This window comes from Mirounga leonina, unplaced genomic scaffold, assembly GCF_011800145.1.
Source record: "Mirounga leonina isolate KUSES-001 unplaced genomic scaffold, KU_Mleo_1.0 Mir_166, whole genome shotgun sequence".
NCBI classification, from domain to species: domain Eukaryota; kingdom Metazoa; phylum Chordata; class Mammalia; order Carnivora; family Phocidae; genus Mirounga; species Mirounga leonina.
In genome coordinates, this window is record NW_023270418.1 from 27,276,579 (window position 1) to 27,297,387 (window position 20,809).

General features: G+C 41.2%; 1 protein-coding gene across 1 annotated transcript; it reads right to left on the reverse strand.

Annotated features, from left to right (window-relative positions):
• Positions 1–4,484: 4,484 nt before the first annotated feature.
• Positions 4,485–17,249, reverse strand: TCN1 (transcobalamin 1). The gene is made up of 9 exons (XM_035012353.1): positions 17,092–17,249; positions 13,947–14,126; positions 12,703–12,843; positions 11,451–11,606; positions 9,988–10,178; positions 7,457–7,646; positions 6,281–6,467; positions 4,902–5,020; positions 4,485–4,595 (listed from the first exon to the last, which is right to left on the reverse strand). Exons 1-9 carry the CDS (start codon positions 17,168–17,170, stop codon positions 4,534–4,536), a joined length of 1,305 nt encoding a protein of 434 aa, XP_034868244.1. The 5' UTR covers positions 17,171–17,249; the 3' UTR covers positions 4,485–4,533.
• Between the last annotated feature and the right edge of the window lie 3,560 nt (positions 17,250–20,809).

A 20,809-nucleotide genomic window follows, 5' to 3' on the forward strand; every position in this document is an offset into this window, starting at 1 on the left:
TCCAGAGTGAGGGCTGGCCTCACTTCTCATGAATATAATACAACAAAAGTTATAAGATGAAGTGGCAAAAGTCCAACTTCCCTCTTGCTTGCCATCTGTCTCTGGCTCTTCTTGCTTCTTGCTCTGAGAAAGCCAGCTGCCACATTATGAGCTGCCTGATGGAGAAACCTATATGGCAAAGAACTGGGAACAGCTTCCAGTCAACAGCCAGGGAGGGAGGAATCCTATCAACAACCATGTGAATGAGCTCGAAAGCTGATTCTTCCACAATTGAGCTTTCAGATGAAGCCTCAGTTGACATCTTGATTGTGGCCTCATTAAGAGACCCTGACCCACAGAAACTATGAGATAGTACATCTTGTTGTTTTAAGCCATTAAGTTTTAGGGTGACTTGTATTATTAACTAATATGTGGTGTATGGTGGGAGATGAGGCCAGAAAGACAGTTTGAGGGCTTCGCATGCCATGTGAAGGAGTGGTAGGCACAATAATGCACCCCCACCCTCCACATATCCACATCCTAATCCCTGGAACTTGTGAATATGTTAGGTCACATGGTAAGTGGGAACTAAGGTTGCTAATGAGCTGATTCTAACATGAGAAGATTATTTTGGATCATCTTGGTGGACCCACTGTAATCAGAGGTCCTTATAAATGGAAGAGGGAGGCAGGAGAGTGAGTCAGAAAAGGGGTTGTGGTGATGGGAACAGAGGTCAGACTGTTACAAGTGCTGGCTTTGAAGGTAGAGGAATGCTGGCCTCTCCCAGAAGCTGGAAAAGACGAGGAAACGGATTCTCCCCTAGAACCTCTAGAAGGAATGCAGCCTTTTCAACACCTTGATTTTATCCCAGTGAGATCCATTTTTTACTTCTGAGCTCCAGAACTGTACGATGATATGTTTGTCTTAAGCTAGTAATTAGTGGCATGTTTGTTACAGCAGCAATAAGAATCTAACACAGGATTAGGATCCCAGCATGGCATTGACCTTGGGTTCCAGAGCCTGCTTGTGACCGTCCTGAGATGAGCCACACCCCCTTGGTGTGCCTGCTCTTTAAACACACATTTCCTTATAAATTGCTATTTATAGCCATGGTTGCTGCAAGACTGATTATGATACAATTGTCTCACTTAGCAAATAACTTCCAGAACAGGAACCACACAGGTCATACATTTCTTTTTTTTTTTTATGTTATGTTAATCACCATACATTACATCATTAGTTTTTGATGTAGTGTTCCATGATTCATTGTTTGTGTATAACACCCAGTGCTCCATGCAGAACGTGCCCTCTTTAATACCCATCACCATGCTAACCCATCCTCCCACCCCCCTCCCCTCTAGAACCCTCAGTTTGTTTTTAAGAGTCCATCGTCTCTCATGGTTCATCTCCCCCTCCAGTTTCTCCTCCTTCATTCTTCCCCTCCTGCTATCTTCTTTTTTTTTTTTTTTTTTTAACATATACTGTATTATTTGTTTCAGAGGTACAGATCTGTGATTCAACAGTCTTGCACAATTCACAGTGCTCACCATAGCACATACCCTCTCCAATGCCTATCACCCGGCCACCCCATCCCTCTCACCTCCCACCACTCCAACACCCTCAGTTTGTTTCCTGAGATTAAGAATTCATCATATCAGTGAGGTCATATGATACATGTCTTTCTCTGATTGACTTATTTCACTCAGCATAACACCCTCCAATTCCATACACGTCGTTGCAAATGGCAAGATCTCATTCCTTTTGATGGCTGCATAATATTCCATTGTATATATATACCACATCTTCTTTATCCATTCATCTGTCAATGGACATCTTGGCTCTTTCCACAGTTTGGCTATTACGGACATTGCTGCTATAACATCAGGGTGCACGTGCCCCTTCGGATCCCTACATTTGTATCTTTGGGGTAAATACCCAGTAGTGCAATTGCTGGATTGTAGGGTAGCTCTATTTTCAACTTTTTGAGGAACCTCCATGCTGTTTTCCAGAGTAGGCCATACATTTCTTAACTCATATATTTTGATAGTCCTTGGCTAACTATTGAGTGAACTTTGTTTTGTAAGGGAGAGTGGGATATGGGGGTGGGAGGGGGAGAGGCAGAGAGAGAGAGAGAAAGAGAGAGAATCTTAAGCAGGCTCCATGCTCAATGTGGAGCCTGATGTGGGGCTCAATCTCACAACCATGAGATCATGACCTGAACCTAAATCAAGAGTTGGACACTTAATCAACTGAGCCACCCAGGTGCCCCTTGAATGAAACTTATTGATTAATTTATTTACCTGTTTTCTCCCGTGCCTCATCTTCTGGTATCCAAGCACCCAGACTCTCAATGGACATCTGAGAGGTTTATTTGTGTTGATTATTTTCTGCTGTGGCAGCAGAGGTTGCTCCCTTCAGACTTAGTCTCAGTTCTGTCATAGTGGTAAGCTTTAGAGCTTCTCATAAGGCAAGGGTGGCCAGAGCTAGGACTCACTGGGCAATGTCAGTAGAACGTGAAGGGAATGTTACTCCATTTCCCTCCATGTCTGTTTCTGAGATTAAATGCATTCCTATCAGATAGCAATGTTACTATATTCTACTATGGGACCACTGGTTGGGAAGAACTCAGCTCTGTTTGTTAAGAATGGAGGCTCACAGTGCTTCAGGGAAGTGTTAGAATCACAGTGCCATAAGTGAGATTTTATGTTTAATCCAATGAGAGGAATTAAATGAGAATTACAAGGGAAATGACTTTTTAATGCTGTGATTGTCTCTTATTTGAATCCCTGTCAGTGTGCCAATTAGAATATCCTTATACCACATTTGGGAGAATAGGTCTAATACAAATTGTGTGCTTTACCGGTGTTGACTGGTTATTATTGACAGTGAGCTAGAATCATCGAGAGAGAATCTCCATCTCAAAGGGACCTATTCTAAATTTGTTATATGGAGATTCAGTTTCATCAGTCTATTGTAGGATTGATACTTTCTGTCATTTTTTGCTTGAGCTTCCTTATTCTTCCTGATGGACAAACCAACCAGATGTACTGTTTTTTCCAGGACACTACCAGTTTTTAATCTGTCTTTTTGAGTGTAATTATTAACAGTGTTAATAAATTTTACTCTTTACAGCAGTTGTGGTTGGATGTTAAGTTGCATGGTCACACTGTTCATGATAGACAGGAATGGCAGTGATAACGTTTTGCATATTTATCACTGTAACCCATTATCCCTCAATTTCACATAGTTTGTAGAGTCCACAAACAGGTCCGACAGCGCTGCCCCATGTGAACAGCACCATGGAGGTCCCCCATCTCTAACTTAGCTTTCAAGATGAGATACAGACCCAAGGGGATAGAATCCATTGCTGCCTAATTATCTGTCATACCCAGTTAATGAAGAATAGAGTGGAGTTGACCCTGAGGGTTGAGGATCAGTACCAGAAGGCAGTGGTCAAACCTTAACTATAAAGCAGGGTTGCTGGTGGAGGGGAGGAAGCTAAGAGTATCATGAGGAAACACGGGAAGAATGAGGGAGATATTGATAAAATTATTTAATTCTGCCTGAAGGCATCTTCCTTCTGGGGGTTGCTTTATTTAAAGATTTTATTTATTTATTCATTTTAGAGAGAGAGTGTTTGTGAGCAGGGTAAGGAGCAGAGGGGGAAGGAGAGGGAGGTGTGGAAGGAATCTCCAGCAGACTTGGTGCTCAGTGTAGGGCTTGCCCTGGGGATCCATCTCACAACACTGAGATCATGACCTGAGCTGAAATCAAGAGTGGGACACCTAACGGTCTGAGCCATGCAGGCACCCCTAGGTGCCCCTGATTTAATATATATATTTTTTAAATGTGAATTCTACTGAAATGAACATCAAAGATGAGTTTTTCTGCATGTGTATTTTGATGATATAAATATCAGAGTGATTTTATGGGGAAGTAAAAGGAAAATACATGTGGAGGAACAACAAATGGACCCCAAGGGAGATAGCTGGAGGAGGGGATGATATTATTCCTGAGACTTTATGGACTGACCTTTTGTGTAGAAGCCTCATCTTTCTGTCTTTCTCCAGAGCAGTATTTATCTCTACTCACTGCCTTTCTAAGTGGACTTCAATATGCCCACTCAGTTTGTCCCTTACATCTGGGCCTCAGAGAGCTGTCTCCCTACAGATTTTCTACCTGATCTCATTGGCTGCTGCTTCAACATTAGATCTAGAACCTTATCTCCATTCTCACCCACTGCCCAAGTTCACTCACACAGTTAGCAGTCAAACCTTGAGTAGAAATCAGCTTACACACGTGGTCTAATCTCTTTTCCCTTCCCTCTTCCCACAGTGGTCGTCCCTCTATCAATAATCACCCTTTAAACTGAAATGATTAGAACATGCTCTTTTTGTATTGCTGTTGATCTTTTATTGAACACACAAAGAGAGAAGGGGAGGTTGTTGACCCTCTGTTGAAACTGAGATGAGTGAAAAGGATGGCATGAGGCCAGTCTCTGCCTGCAAATCCACTGCAAAGGGATTTGATCCAGCTGAGGGAGGTTTGAATTTGTTAGTATGTGCTCCAACGAACCTCCAGATCATCTCCTGCATGGACAACATAACTACCAGCTCCTGAAAAGGAAGAACGAGAAGTGGGTCAAATGATTTTTTAAAATGACTTATTTATTTTAGAGAGAAAGAGAGCAGGAGCAGGGGGAGGGGCAGAGGGAGAGGGAGAGAATTTCAGGCAGACTCCCCACTGAGTGTGGAGCCCTACAAGGGGCTTGATCTCACAACCCTGAGATCATGGCCTGAGCTGAAAGCAAGAGTCTCACTTTCCCAATGCCTGGGCCCATTCCCCACCAAAGCTCACACCCTCACATCTGGATGTTTGGGGCATTGTCACTCTGTGGGGCTTTCTAGCACTCTCTCCCTTACCTTGGCTCAGGTGTTCACCATTGCTCAGGAGCTCCCAGTAGGTTCTGTCATTATTGTTGGCCTTTATGCCCTGAACAGTGGTGATGTACGGGCCCCATGAGCTCTCCTCCACTGTGAAACTGTGGGGACAATAAATGAGTTACAGAAACTTAGAATTTTCAAAGGCAACCTTAATGGGCATTTCTCAAACTTCAATGTACCTAAGAATCATTTGAAGCCGTTATCAAAAAAAGCAGATTTCCTGACCCTATCCTCAGATACTTTGATTTTGTAGGTCTGGGTGGGGACTAGGAATCTGCATGTGTCATAAACACTCCACAAGATTCTGATGCAGGCACTCCACAATCTATGCTAAATGAGAGGAATGATGCCTCTTTCTGCCCCTGCCTCCCCTTCAGAGTAGACACTCTGTAGTCAACAACTACTAATCTTCTATCCCAAGATAGTCACTGTTGAAGATACTAAAGCAGCACAAGAAAATGTTAACCTCATGTCCTATAGGCAACATAAATTAGTAGGTTTTCTCTTAGGAAAGAAGAAAAGGAAAGAACAATTAAATATTTCCTGCTGTCTTTATTAAAAAGTGACATGATCAATGTCTGTTTCACATTCCCTGGTCACATTTCTCTGACTTCCTGGGAGCCCTTGAAAGCAACCTTTATAATATTTCCATATATAATGTGTATATATTAGTATGTGTATATATAGTATTAATTCCTATATTATATATATATATAACACTACATACATACACACACATATATGCATATATGTAATTTTCTTTATGGAATCTTACATCATGTTATTGGACAAATAATTGCTGATTAGATTTAGGGAGTCAAATGAACCATACCTTTAGGAGGCAAAGTCAATATCTTAATTTTAATATTTGACCTCTTTAGGCCAGGAAAACTTAATCTAGGGGTCCATGAATCTGAAAGGGGTGGGAGCATGGAGAAGAATTTGTGAAACCTCTGATTTAAAGGACAAGTTTTGTGTGTATGTCCGCCTGTCTGGGATCAGCATCCACTGCACTCATCTGATTTTCACAGGGGTCAATGATTCAATAATAATGACCCAGTGTTCTAAACACAAAATGATTGACCTGAGAGGTTCTATTTGTTGAAGGAATTTTACTGACAGAGGAGAGATCCTTGGGACTTATTCACCCACTAAGTGAATATTAATTTAATACCTACATGTGCTAGAAGATGAAAAGTCTGACCTTTTTTTAAATCCCTGCCATGAGATGTAGATGGACAGCAAAATACCAATAAAGAAGTGTTTCGAATGTACTTTGTATTCAGGTGCTTATGTATTCTTACTGAGTCTTTCAAAAATCACCAAATACCTTCACCTTAGGTTACATACAGACATACCTAAATAGAGTTGCATTTTCTTTCTGAGCTTGTTCCATCACATCTAGGAAGACAGAACCATTTGCCACAGAGACCACAATGCGATCTTTTGCATTATTGATTACCACAGAGTAATTTACTTTGATTTGTGAGGCTGAAACAGCAGGTGTCACTGATATAGGATCCTGAGTGGAGATGTTGAAGTTACCTGGCAGAGACAGAAAAGCAGAGAAGAATTACTATTCAGAATAATAAAAGTGGTGTTTGAGTTTGCATACCCATCCAACCCCTCTCTCAGGCCTCTATGGAGCAAGAATCATCAACCAAGGGGCAGATCTCTCATGTGACTAAACCAGATATGCACCAGTTTGTAAATGAGTGTGTTTGGCTCCACTCCCAGCTGTTTAAGCAATTCAGTTGCCCTGTCTCCTGTTTCTCACAGAGGCTCCTGAGTTTTGGGGGCTTTGTTGTTGTTGGTTGTTTTGTTTTGTTTTGCTATTGTATTGCATACAATAATGCTTCCCTTTTTTTGGATGCCTTTTTTATTTCTTAACATTTATTGAAAACACATTAAGTGCCAGGCACTGTACTAATCATTTTACATGGCTTATCTTATTCAGTCCTTACAAAAACCAACGTTAGATACTATTATCATTTGCATTTTTTTATATTAGTAAACTGAAGTTTAGGGATTAACATTTTTTTTGAGGTCCCTAAACCTGAAAGTGGCTGAACCAGGAATGAGCAAAGATAAAAGTCAAGTCTTCTTTCATCCCTAGTTGAAAAATCAGTTATTTGAATAAATGATTCATGCCGTAATTTTCTTATGACACTGCCATATTCCTCCCATATTCCTCTGAGCTCCCCGAGGGCTTACTCACTATGAGTGAGAGTCAGAGACACCATACTTTGCTTAGAATGGGAATGATGCTCAGAACATCTGTCTAGCTGGCCATGAGAAAACATGCCTTTGGAGATAGACATCATTGAAACAAGTCTACCCAATGTTTGAACCAAGAACAACACCTACTACCCTGTTAAGAACAAATCCTCAGGTGGTTATAATCACTGGTGACACATGGAGGACCGAGTTCTATCTGAGAATTGTTATGCTTTAGTGGTTTATCTGGTCACTTTTGGTCCCTAAGGACACCTTGGTCTCACATGCTTTGGGTAATATGCTCTTTAGTACTCTACCTGAGTCATAGACACAAGAAGAGTCTTTATTAACATCCAAGTAGGTCTTTCCCATCAGGGCTGGTAAGATCTGAGCTGCAGCAGTTGGCATACGAAATGCTCCTTGAGAAATTTCTGTGAGCACTGTATCCTGTGTTTTCTGGCAAACCCATTGACTTTTATTGTAATAGTCTGATGAGACAAAGAGAGCCTAATGTGTGAGAGAGAGGGAATGAGAATGAACTACAGAAACATCAAATAAGGGAAAAGCCTATATCTAAAGAATTCAATAAATATTTATGGGTCATTGACCACACGGGAAGCACCTTGGACAACTAGGATACCTTTTCTGCCACCAAGAAATTTATAAACTAGTTTGCGGGGAGGTGGGGAATTGCTTAAGAACACAACGATAATGGCATCAATGAGAACAGGCTGTCTCTACCATATTCGCTCTTGTAGCCTTGACACTGGAAGAATACCTGTCACAAAGAGGCACTTGATAAATGCTGTTAACAGACAATCATAAAAGAGCCCCTAAGATGAATGGCTTAAGAGAAACATCTAATGCCATGGTGTTTCAGAAGAGGAAGAGCACATAAACATTTAGTGACACTGAAGAAAGCCTTTGTGGAGAGGCAGTACTTGAGGTAGGTCTGGACAGTATATAGGCATTTCAGTAGGGGACATGAGGGGAGGAGTACTATACCCAGAGGGAACCATGTGATCAAGCGTGCTAAGATAGGTGTGGCCAGGGCATGGCCTGCCCGTGATAACACTCTATATTTTAGCAAAATCCTCAGAGGATTCCTCCTGGCCTGGGAGGCTGGTATACAGGGGAGACTCAGGGTGATTGTGAAAAAACAGGCTTGAGAATGAGGTTGGGGTCACATTGGTGGATCCTCAAGCTTCAGGGTGAGGTGTCTGACATTATTTCCTTAACAATGGGGAGTCCAATAGATTCTTGTATAGAAACTATCCAAGCAGCAGATGTAAACTGGAGGGGACAGCATGATGGGGTAGGAAAAGTTAGGAGGGTATCAGAGTAAGACAAGGACTAAAATGGGCTGGGCCTGCAGACATCATTCTGTAGTTTCTCAGGGAAGGACAGTTCCTCCTTTCATTTTCTTCAGAAGATCCTTTAAGTTAACCAAGCTGTCAACAAGCATTTGTGGGATATTAAAAAAAAGGATCATATTTAATTTCCTCTTAAAAACTGTCTTGTAGGCAAGCAGTTCTCAAGCCTGCTGTAAATTAGCATCACTTACACAGTTTTGAAACCAGACCAAGGCCCATGCTCCACCTCGGAGTTTCTGGTGTGGAGTCTAAACTTTAGTGTTTCCCAAAAGCTCCTCCAGGTGATTCAAACTTGGAGCCAGAATGGGCAACCACTGTTTTTTTTTGTTTTTGTTTTTTTTTAAGATTTTATTTATTTGCGAGAGAGAGAATGAGAGACAAGAGAGCATGAGAGGGAGGAGGGTCAGAGGGAGAAGCCGACTCCCTGCTGAGCAGGGAGCCTGATGTGGGACTCGATCCCGGGACTCCAGGATCATGACCTGAGCCGAAGGCAGTCGCTTAACCAACTGAGCCACCCAGGCGCCCCGGGCAACCACTGTTTTATGAAGTCCAAACTCAGCAAGAAGGCAACAGCCTCACCAGCACCAACAGTAAAAACAACCTGTGTGATTACACCCCAGCTTCTTCTGGTAATTTTCCCCAAGGCCCTGCGCTGGCCCCATTGAACACCTTGATCTTCCTAAAATACGTTATGTTCTTCTGTACCTCTGGCATTTGTCTTTATTGTCCTCTCTCTCCCCAGGAAGCCCTCTCATCCTGGGGTGGCTGGCAGACTCCTACTCATACTAAAGACTCAGTGAATTTTTTTCTATGAATTTTCCTTTGTCTCTTCTTGTATCTACCCCTTAGAGTTGAGTAAATCAGTGAATATGCACGAATAAAGCCCCAGGCTTCAAGGAACATATACAGGACAGAGTAGGTGTTGGTGTTGAGTGTGAGTTTGGATACCAGCTGTTTTGTTTCCATCCCCATCTGAATCACTTTCTGGCTTTGTAATGTCAGGCAAGTTACTGATGCTCCATGACTCATGCTCTCATTCTGGGAAATGGAAGTAATAATATTTTCCTCACTGGGTTGTTGTGTGTGTTAATGAGCATGGCAATAAAGACTAGCTGGTATTACTGGCACTGCCTCTTATTACTTGGACAACATTAATCTAATTTGGGAGGTAAGAGGCAAGCACCAAATGCTGGTATATGGTAAACTGTGAGATTACATTTGATAGAATAACATAGTACATTGTAATGGACTCTAGAATTTCGTAAAAAAGCTGTAGTCAGGAAAAGCTTCATGGAAGCATTGGACATGGAAAGGTAAGGATTGAAGGTGAGGAGAATACATTTCTGTCAGGGGAGCGGAATCACATAAAAACAGTATAGGAAACAGAATGGATAATATCTTAGGGGGCTAAGAAGAAAGCTATTTCTTTCCTTCATGACTCTCTCCTCTGTCTCCTGTTTTACCCTCTGACTTACCTGCATAGCTTCTCCTGTACTATATATGTTTCCAAGGAGACCATTTTCTGTTTTCTGAGACAGAATCTTAGCTATCAGTGACTCTATATGATTATCAATATTTTCTAAATCCGTTGTATCTATTTTGTTCTGCCCACTTGTTATACTTCTTTTCACACAGGTCAGAGCCAGGACAGCCATCGCGCCGGTATCTGCCAGGAAGCAAAACATTGGTGATAGGGTGACCAACCATTCCAGTTTGCCTTGGACTGAGGGGTCTCCTGGTATGTAGGATTTTCATTGCTAAAAGAGGGACAGATCTGGGCAAACTGGGAAGATTGGTCATGCTAGTTGATGATGGGAGAGAAGGATTTGAAGATATAGCAGTCATCCCTCCAGCACTAACCACTCAAATATTTCAAGATCCATTTCTTATGTTGAGTAACCCTATACCTCATACTCAATAACTCACCTGTTGGTCATAGAAACACATATGGATTTGCAGGTGCATACACATGAACAGTATTCCACTTCTACATCTTGATTGCTTTCATTTTTTTCATCTCTCAGCCAAATTGGCAAAGGAATTGAGATAAGTCAGTATGATACCCCAAATAAAATATGTCTTTGCCATGTTCCAATGTTTCCATTAGGCTGATTAGAAAGTAGCACTTAAGAGAATTGTTTTCCAATAAAGCTTCTTAAGGGGGAGGATGAAACAAGAGATTGGAAGAAGGGAGGATAAGGTCTTTTTCTGGCTTGTTATTTGGTTTCCCTGACATTCTTTACATATGATACCTTCCCCTTCACATAGAAAGAAATCTCACATTCTCCTTGTTATAGAGATACTGAGTGGTGATTTTCAGATTTCTTGGAGGAAGATGAGCTTGTGTATCTGGAGCCATAGGGCTGAGCAACAACACTAGCTGTCTAGAGGGGGCTTCTTTTTGGATGTGTAAGCTGACCCAGGAGAAAATTTCTAGTTTTCTCTATTGGAGATACAGACTTTATTGTTCAAAATATTGGGCCTTGTCCTGGAGAAGTTGTGTTGTCCTTGTAAGCCCACACATGCAAAAGGTCCCAATAAATTTGAGAAAGAGGCAAAGTTAAGATAAATGAATTCCACTGTTTTCCTTTCTCTAATACTTATACTTCCTAAAATGTCTTATATGAAGATTCTCACAGTCTATCCTTATTTTACAGATGGGAAAAATAAGGTCAAAGATTAACATCCATTGATTATATAATTCAAAGAACGGTAAGGTAGCAACTGGATCTTTCTACTATAGTACACATCTAGAAAGATGTTTAAATGCCCCCCAATATCCACTCTTCTCAAAAAGAAAATTCTCTTCCATGATTGCTAGGGTAAAGAGGATTAAAAAAAAAAAAAGTCAATGTATTTACTGGTAGAAAAACTCAAAGGAAAAGACTTACCAGGGACTGTGTCCTCTATGCCAAGGGAATTGGGTGTAATGACTCACCTACTGAGAACTGTTCATGAAAATAGTAATTTTTACTTTCAGGATCCAAGATTTTAGTAACTTCAGTGATTGAGTAATTCCCACTGAATAGACACAAGGCCAAAATGTCCAGGCTGAGCTGGTAGTAGTTAGTCAGTGGATTACCATCATGGTCTTCTGTCAGAAAGGAAAGAAATACCTTACTCATGGAAATAATACTGGAGTAATAAATTTTCAAACTATTCCTACTTGCTTTGTTTGAATTTCTTTACATTTAAGAAGGGTGAGTAATAGAGGGGGGAAGATCGCTCATAGAATCAGCAAATCTGAGAAATATGAAGGCTGTTAAGAGCCACCAAACTGAACTCAATTCCTTTCATTTTATAACAAAGGAGACTCAGTACTAAAGAGATTAAAATACCATTCTGATACTCAGGTGGTTACAGAACTAGGACTAGAACACAGATTCCTCCCCACCCCCACCCCAAACCTCTTGCACTTTCAATGGCAATGTGTTCAAACTTTAAGTGGAATAGAAGTAGAGGCCATCTCAAAAGAAGATGGGATCAGACAGGCTTAATGAATAATAGGATAAATAGTGGGTGGGTGTTGAAATAAAAACAATGCACCCCATAGCAGCTGTCATGGTCAGCCTGTTTTTCCCAGTGATAAAGTACTTTTGGCTTTTGTTCTTCTACTAGTATCATATGCTTTGGTACTTCTGACATAGTGTCTTGTGTTGCTCAGCTATTTCTGGTGTATTTCATTATTTGTCTAAAAACCAAGGATCTAGAGAACAAGAGAACAGTGTTGTGTGTGTGTACGTGTGTGTGCATCATCATTTGTAAGGTTGATAGAGAGTCGGTGCTCATTTGAACTTATTTGAAAGGAAAATCCAAGACGCTGTGGTGCCTGGGTGGCTCAGTTGGTTAGGTGTCTGCCTTCGGCTCAGATCATGATCCAGGGTCATGACTGAGCCCTGCATCAGGCTCCCTGCTGAGCAAGGAGCCTGCTTCTCCCTCTCCCTCTGCCTACCACTCCCCCTGTGTGTGTGCGCTCTCTCTCTGTCAAATAAATAAAAATAAAAATCTTTAAAAAAAAAGAAAATTCAAGACACATGTTGAAGGAGGGAAGAAGGGAAAGTGATCTGCAAAGATTGTGGGATGAGTAGAATGAAGAGGAGAAGGAAAGACTGAAGGGAAACTTCATTTAGTTCTGAACCAGTGGAGGAGAAGATAAGGTTGTCCAGGGTATCTGAACATTTGATTCTCACCCATATTTTTAATTTCTGCTTGGAATTTATTTTCTAGGTCTCCGACGAGTTCAGAATAATTTATAGAAATTCCATCAGGCCCTTTACATGCTCCCAAAGCCAGTATAGCCAACGCAAGCTGTCCCGAGGTTAAAGATGGCTCTGAAAAGAAAAGTATTCAAGTTTAACAAGGTACATGCTTGTGATTTTTTTTTTTTTTTGGCCTCCTGTATTTCTTGTGACTTACATTGCCTGTCAATTCTCTCTTTTTTTCCACTCTATACCAGTATTTTACTGTTCTCTTATTTATTCCCAAAGCAGAGACCTTTCTAGCAGTGCTGTATAAATGCAAACTAGATCTGATTCTTCCCATGCAATCATGAGATGTTTTTGGAATCACACAATCCTTATAAAAATTTTAAAAGAAAAAAAATGGATAATAAAACCTGGGGATTTATTCTCTCTGGGTGCCATCTTGCCAAGATAGTAATAATTGACTTAGATGTTCTGCCTTATAGAACATCAAAATTCTCAGGCTTCTCTTAATTCTTAAAATAATATTGTGAGGTAGGTAGTGGTGGCTTAATTTTCCCCTTATTTCAGTTAGAAAGCTAAGGCTCAGTATTGACATGAAGGACTCAGGGGGGAGCCTGCACTCAACCCCAGTCCTCATCAGGGATGCCTGGGTGGCTCAGTTGGTTAAGTGTCTGACTCTTGATTTTGGCTCAGGTCATGGTCTCAGGGTTGTGGAATTGAGCCCCACATTTGGCTCTGAATGCTGAGCATGGAGCCTGCTTAAGATTCTCTCTCTTTTTCTCCCATCTGTTCCCCCTCTCCCTCTCTAAACAAAACAAAACAAAAACAGAGAGAAAAACAAACAAAAAACCCCAGTCCTCATCTCTATTTCCCTGTGATTCCCTTGCTGTTGTCAGGTTTCTTATGTGTGGGTCACATCCTTGTCTGATTGTCAACTCAGCTAGCTTATATAATAGTGTTAGTGAATGAGAGTCTTTAATTTCTTTTGCTTATCCTTGTACCTTTTGAAGGAAATGTTTTTCAGGACTCAAGTAAGGCCTAGACATAGAGTAAATGGCACAGATGTGATGTTTTGAGGTACCTTTCTGTCCCCTCAAGTTTTATACAGCTAGGATAGATGTAGCAGGGAGACTTTGGACACACGATTTTGTCCAAAGATCTGTGGCTGGAGAGAATCTTTATGGATAGGTAAGTCTTCTTCTAAATTTTCCAGAGATGTAGGTACTCACTTTTATTTTCCACAGCAGTATTGATTTGTTGGATCAGCTGTTGTTCTTGGTTTGGGTTCAGGATCCCACCAAGTCTGAGGGACAGCAGGACATTGGCAGCATGGATTCCTTTGGTATATTTTGAATTGATCATTGTGCTTATCAGAGGGTTTAGAGCAGTATAGCATTCCTTGCTTACCTCTGTGGCATGGGAAGGAGGAGATAATATACATTAAGAAAATATTAAGGAACAGGAACACTAGCAATGGGGTTGGTATTAAAATGTTTAGTAACAGATATGGCACAGACAGAGCAATCCAGTGGTCACTGGCTAAGTTGCTGGAACAGTACAAAGGTGGGTCTGGAGTCTCTGCTATGTCAGGTATTACTCCTTTACCAACCAGCATGGAAATGTTTCTGTGTTTTAACAGCTGTTTCAGCTAATGTGTCCTGACAGAACATCAGTCTTGCCTGGGAGATCTAGTATCATTCACTAATTTTGAGGATGAGGCCTGACCAGGATGTCCTTAAAGAAAAAAAAAAAAACAAAAAACCCTCCTTAATTGAAGGCTTAATGGAGACTACAATACATGTCTTCTGAATCCCAGTCCTTTCTACTTCCCGGATTGAGTTCTTTCCTTCCTCCATCTTCTAAATCAATCAGATTAATATTGAGGGAAACAACGCAACAGTTCTATGTTTCAGTGGTGATTGACCCCAAAGCTGAATTGTCTGGTTGCCCAACCGACCTGGCATCAAGATCATTATTCAGCACCATGCACCTTTCAGAAAACCCTCTAGTTTTAGCCTACATCATGTCCAAATCTCAGGAGAAAGGATAGGGAGAGTCACATTCTACTGTGGAAGTAAAAAGAGAGTCCAGAGACCCCAAGAACTAGAGGAAAATTAGAAGAATTAGTGACCACTTAAAACATTTTTAAATGTACTTTGTTCAGGGCACCTGAGTGTCCCAATTGGTTGAGCAGCCAACTCTTGATTTCAGTTCAGGTCATGATCTCAGGGTGGTGGGATTGATCCCTGGGTTGGGCTCTGTGCTCAGCTTAGAGTCTGCTTGAGATTCTTTCTCTCTTTCTCCTTTTGCCCCTCCCCCTGCTCATGTTTGCTTTCTGTCTCTGTAAAATAGGGCACATGTTCTAATGAGCACTGGGTGTTATATGCAAATAATGAATCATTGAACATTACATCAAAAACTAATGATGTACTCAATGGTGACTCACATAACATAATAAAAATAAATAAACAAAAATTTTAAAAAAATGTACTTTGTTAACACTCCCAAGCAAGAAAAAAAATGTACTTTGTTAACACTCCCAAGCAAGACAAAACCTACCCATCTCCGGATTATCTCTTGGGTTATTAGGTTACTGAGAAGAGCATGAGCCCTGTGTTCAATCAGACCTTGGCTGGATTCTGTGGTACTTAACTTATCACTATGGGTGTCTTATGTAACTTTCCTGACCTTCAGTTTCCCCATTTTAAAATTGTGGATAGGGGTGCCTGGGTGGCTCAGTTGTTAAGCGTCTGTCTTCGGCTCATGTCATGATCCTGGGGTCCTGGGATTGAGCCCTGCATCAGGCTCCCTGCTCGGCGGGAAGCCTGCTTCTCCCTCTCCCACTCCCCCTGCTTGTGTTCCTGCTCTTGCTATCTCTCTCTATGTCAAATAAATAAATAAAATATTAAAAAAAAATTGTGGATATTAACACCTATTTTATAGATATTGGACAAGGAGTCACTTAATAAACTGTAAAATACCAAACATATTATCACTTTTAGCTCAGCTGGAGTTTCTATCACTGTATTTAGAGAACTGAGGCAATGTGAGTTCTCTACTCCCAATGTGGGGCTCAGAATCACCACCCCGAGATCAAGAGTCATGTGCTCTACTGACTGAGTCAGCCAGATGCCCTCCATCTTTCTTCTCTTTAAAAGAGAGTCAGGGAGATCTGAACCAGTGGTTGTAGAACAGTCGTGGTTTATTACAAGAACAATTGCACAATTGTTGAGTCATGGCTGAGATTTTGTGGAAGCATCCAGTTCAGTAGAAACAGACTTTTCAGTTCCTGGTCAACCACTCATTAGTTTCCTTGACCATTAAAGACAAAGCTAATTATTTTATACAATGAATTAAACTTCAAAACCTCCACAGAGACCCTCTATTCTTAGGATACAACACAAAAAATGACAGGCCAGGAAGAGAAATTAGAGTTGGCAGAGTTTGTGCTTTGGCTTGTGTGAATACAAGTCTTTCTATTGTGGTGTTGACCTCTTCTTGTTGGCTTCAGAATACCAGGAGCATGTAGCCACCAATGGCACCACATAGTCATCTTTGGACTGCGTTTAAGCTCAATTCCAGGGTAAAGACATAAAAAAGAGAAATAATGCACCTGAGATCTATACCAGGCTTCATGACATCACTTGCTTCAACACCTTTCCCCAATTATCTTCAACTTATGGATGAAGCTAAAGAAATTCAGGAACATTAGATCATTCAGCTAGTAAGGGGTCAGACTACACCTGAACCAGTTTTTCTTTCTCCTACTTAGTATTTTTGAATAGAATCACACAATCTCAGTATCCTATACCCAGAGGAGAAGATGAGCTTATACCTGTGTCCTGTGGAGAAGAGTTGGAGGGAGGGAGACATGTAGCTTGGAACATCTAAACTCAATAATGACAAGAGAGGTCAATAATGACAAGAGAGGGATTATTAACACTATTTTTTTTTCTGTGTAGTTATAAGCAGTTAACCCAAAACCTATGGGTTGAACTTCAAAAAAATAGATTGCATCTCAAATTCAAAAGAAAACTTTCTATGATCTTGAAAAATTTCTAGGATCATGAGTATTCTATCATTGAAAATGAAGAAGAATAGACAGTTGCTTGGTAGAGTTGCTATGGTGGAGAAAATCTCCATATAGGAAGAACAGTTAGGCAAGTTAGCATTGCATCTACAATCCCTCTTAAAATGACCTACATTATGGAACTTTCCTCACCATGTCCTGCCACATTTTACATTACTCATAGAGTCCAACCACAAATAGAACTGAAATAGGGTCTTTCTTCAGGTCACTCTAAACAAGTTCCCTGCCAGTAGACTTTAGAAGACTATCACACCAAGAGTAATTTTAGCTCAACGCATACTCACCACAGATTTCACATTGTTGTCTTGGAATAAGAGAAAACAAGAGGAGCCCCACTAGGGGCAGCTGGTGGGATTGTCTCATCTCTCCAACAGTGTTCTGTAATGGTGAGAGCTTGTCTGGCTATTTATTGGGTGATGGCAGAGGGTAATGAGAGCTCCTCCTTTAGCTTGCCTCAGCCTCTTTCACTCAGGCAAATATTGTGCAATATCGGGGTGTGGTCAAATGTATTTGTCCAAGAATTGTGATAAACCAGGAAGAAGACTTGAAAGAGGAAGAGGAAATACTGTTCTTTGTTTCCTGTCCCAAACTTTAGGATTCACATTCCTTACTTGCCTTCAGCCCAATGAGAATAAATTAAATGTCCCTGTTTTCCATTCCACTTTGCTGGTGTTTTATTATGCTTCTTGAAACATTAGATTTGATGGGAAAGGGCTTAAAACATATAAAAATGGAAGTAGAAGTTGTAGGACTAAATTGAACCAGGCAAGATGGGGGAGACTGGCATCTGAGAATCTTTGGCATAGTGGTTTTTGATGTATGATTTTCTTCTGAAACCCTGAGAGTTTCATAGCCCAGGAGGAACACCACAGAGATATATATCAAATGTGGATTTTTGCTTTTCCAGAAAAGATTTTACAAGCTCCATGTGAGAAGTATTGTCTATCATAGGTCGTCCAATAACTGTTAGAGAATACTATCATTTTAGCCTTAAAATGTTTGTTATGGGTCAGCAAGATGGTGGAATAGGAGGTCCCCTGCTCATAGTCCCCCACAGAAACAATCATTTTAGCAGCCATCCATGGACACAAGTTTCTATGTGGGAGCTTTGGGTTCCAAGTAGGAGGTGAGACACCTCAGTGGAGCCACCAAGGAGAGCTGTATTGAAAAGGCATACCAAAGAAAAAAGACTTGTATTCATAAAAGCTAAAGCACAGAATTTACCAACTCTAATTGTTCTTCCTGGCCTGTCCTTTTCCCTTTTGCACCCTGAAGAGCCGGGCTCACTGACCATGGTCCTGGATACAGACCAGAAAACAGCCTCATCCCCTTGTGGATTTGGCTGTAGCTCTGGTTAGCATTGGTCCTGCAAATAGCACCATCAGCCAAGGGACCTGGAAGGAATCATGCCCACCTGAGCCTTGGGTGATAGGCCTGCTGACGTTTAGGGCTGTGGAGCCTGAAGCACTGTGATCTGGCTCCAGCATCAGCTGTGGTCTGGGGGCAATCTTGCCCACCCAGGGACCTAGCAGGAGACACACCCATCAGTGCCTAGGAAGCAGGCTGGTTGACCTTGGTCCAACTATGGATCCTGAAGTGACCCTGTAACCTGGCTCCATCCCCTCTCAGCTGTGGTTCAGGGAAAGTACTGCCCATGCAGGCATCTGTCCAGTGACCCAGCAGGAGCCAGGACTATGATGCACCTGATAATAGACTTGTGGTTTGCAGACCCAACTGAGGACCCAGCAGCAGTCAGGTGACACAGTTCCAACTTTGCATGACTGTGATCCCAGAGGCTTTCCCATCAGTCCAGAGGCCTGACAGGAGAAGGTCTTTACATGTCAAAAAAAGGCTGTAAAGATGGAGAGATGTTTGCTCCTTCAAACACACAGAGACAAACATAAGCCCAACAGATCACAAAGCAGGCACACATGACACCACTAAAAAAAATGAATAAATAGAGCTAACAAACATATAGAAAAATACAAAGCAAAGAAGCTCCTTAAAATTGGTCTTGGCAATTTTTTTGCTTTTATTTTGTATCTGACACCAAAAGCACAAATAACAAAAGCAAAAATTAACAAGTGGGACTACTTCAAACTGGAAAGCTTTTGCATAGCAAAGAAACAATATGAAGAGGAAACCCTATGGAATGGAAGAAAAAATATTTATCTGATACCATATATCTAATAAGGTGTTCATATTGAAAATATATAAGGAAATATATAAGGAACTCCTACAACTATCAGTAGTAAAAAAATAAAAACAATAACAAAAAAATCAAATAATTGCATTGGAAAATAGGTAAAGGACCTGAATAGACATTTTTTTTATTATGTTACGTTAACCACCATACATTACATCATTAGTTTTTGATGTAGTGTTCTGTGATTCGTTGTTTGCATATAATACCCAGTGCTCCATGCAGTACGTGCCCTCTTTAATACCCATCACCAGGCTAACCCATCCCTCCACCTCCCTCCCCTCTAAAACCCTCAGATTGTTTCTCAGAGTCCATAGTCTCTCATGGTTTGTCTCCCCCTTCGATTCCCCCCTGTTCATTTTTCCCCTCCTGCTATCTTCTTCTTCTTCTTTTTTTTTTTTTTTTAACATATAACGAATTATTTGTTTCAGAGGTACAGGTTTGTGATTCAACAGTCTTACACAATTCACAGCGCTCACCTTAGCACATACCCTCCCCAATATCTATCACCCAGCCATCCATCCCTGCCACCCTCCACTGCTCCAGGAAACCTCAGTTTGTTTCCTGAGATTAAGAATTCCTCATATCTGTGAGGTCATATGATACATGTCTGTCTCTGACTTATTTTGCTCAGCATAATACCCTCCAGTTCTATCCACATCGCAAATGGCAAGATCCCATTCCTTTTGATGGCTGCATAATATTCCATTGTATATATATACCACATCTTTTTTATCCATTCATCTGTCGATGGACATCTTGGCTCTTTCCATAGTTGGGCTATTGTGGACATTGCTGCTATAAACATCGGGGTGCATGTACCCCTTCACATCCCTACATTTGTATCTTTGGGGTAAATACCCAGTGGTGCAATTGCTGGGTCATAGGGTAGCTCTATTTTCAACTTTTTGAGGAACCTCCATACTGTTTTCCAGAGTGGCTGCACCAGCTTGCATTCCCACCAACAGTGTAGGAGGGTTCCCCTTTCTCCGCATCCCCACCAACATCTGTCGTTTCCTGACTTATTAATTTTAGCCATTCTGACTGGTGTGAGGTGGTATCTCATTGAGGTTTTGATTTGGATTTCCCTGATGCCAAGCGATGTTGAGCACTTTTTCATGTGTCTGTTGGCCATTTGGATGTCTTTGGAAAAATGTCTGTTCATGTCCTCTGCCCATTTCTTGATTGGATTATTTTTTCTTTGGGTGTTGAGTTTAATAAGTTCTTTGTAGATTTTGGATACTAGCCCTTTATCTGATATGTCATTTGCAAATATCTTCTCACATTCTCTCGGTTGTCTTTTGGTTTTGTTGACTGTTTCTTTTGCTGTGCAAAAGCTTTTTATCTTGATGAAGTCCGAATAGTTCATTTTTGCCCTTGCTTCCCTTGCCTTTGGCGATGTTTCTAGGAAGAAGTTGCTGCGGCTGAGGTCGAAGAGGTTCCTGCCTGTGTTCTCCTTTAGGATTTTGATGGACTCCTGTCTCACATTTAGGTCTTTCAACCGCTTTGAGTCTGTTTTTATGTGTGGTGTAAGGAAATGGTCCAGTTTCATTCTTCTGTGTGTGGCTGTCCAATTTTCCCAACATCAATTGTTGAAGAGACTGTCTTTTTTCCATTGGACATTCTTTCCTGCTTTGTCGAACATTAGTTGACCATAGAATTGAGGGTCCATTTCTGGGCTCTCTATTCTGTTCCACTGATCTATGTGTCTGTTTTTGTGCCAGTTCCATACTGTCTTGATGATGACAGCTTTGTAATAGAGCTTGAAGTCCGGAATTGTGATGCCGCCAGCTTTGCTT

Bases quoted from the DNA above. Each gene is read 5' to 3' on its own strand.
- TCN1 (XM_035012353.1), bottom strand. From the start codon at position 17,170: ATGAGACAATCCCACCAGCTGCCCCTAGTGGGGCTCCTCTTGTTTTCT. The intron at 14,127-17,091 runs GTGAGTATGCGT...CCCATGCCACAG, and splicing joins ACAACAATGTGAAATCTGTG to AGGTAAGCAAGGAATGCTAT. The intron at 5,021-6,280 runs GTATGTCTGTAT...TTGTCCCCACAG, and splicing joins GAAAATGCAACTCTATTTAG to TTTCACAGTGGAGGAGAGCT.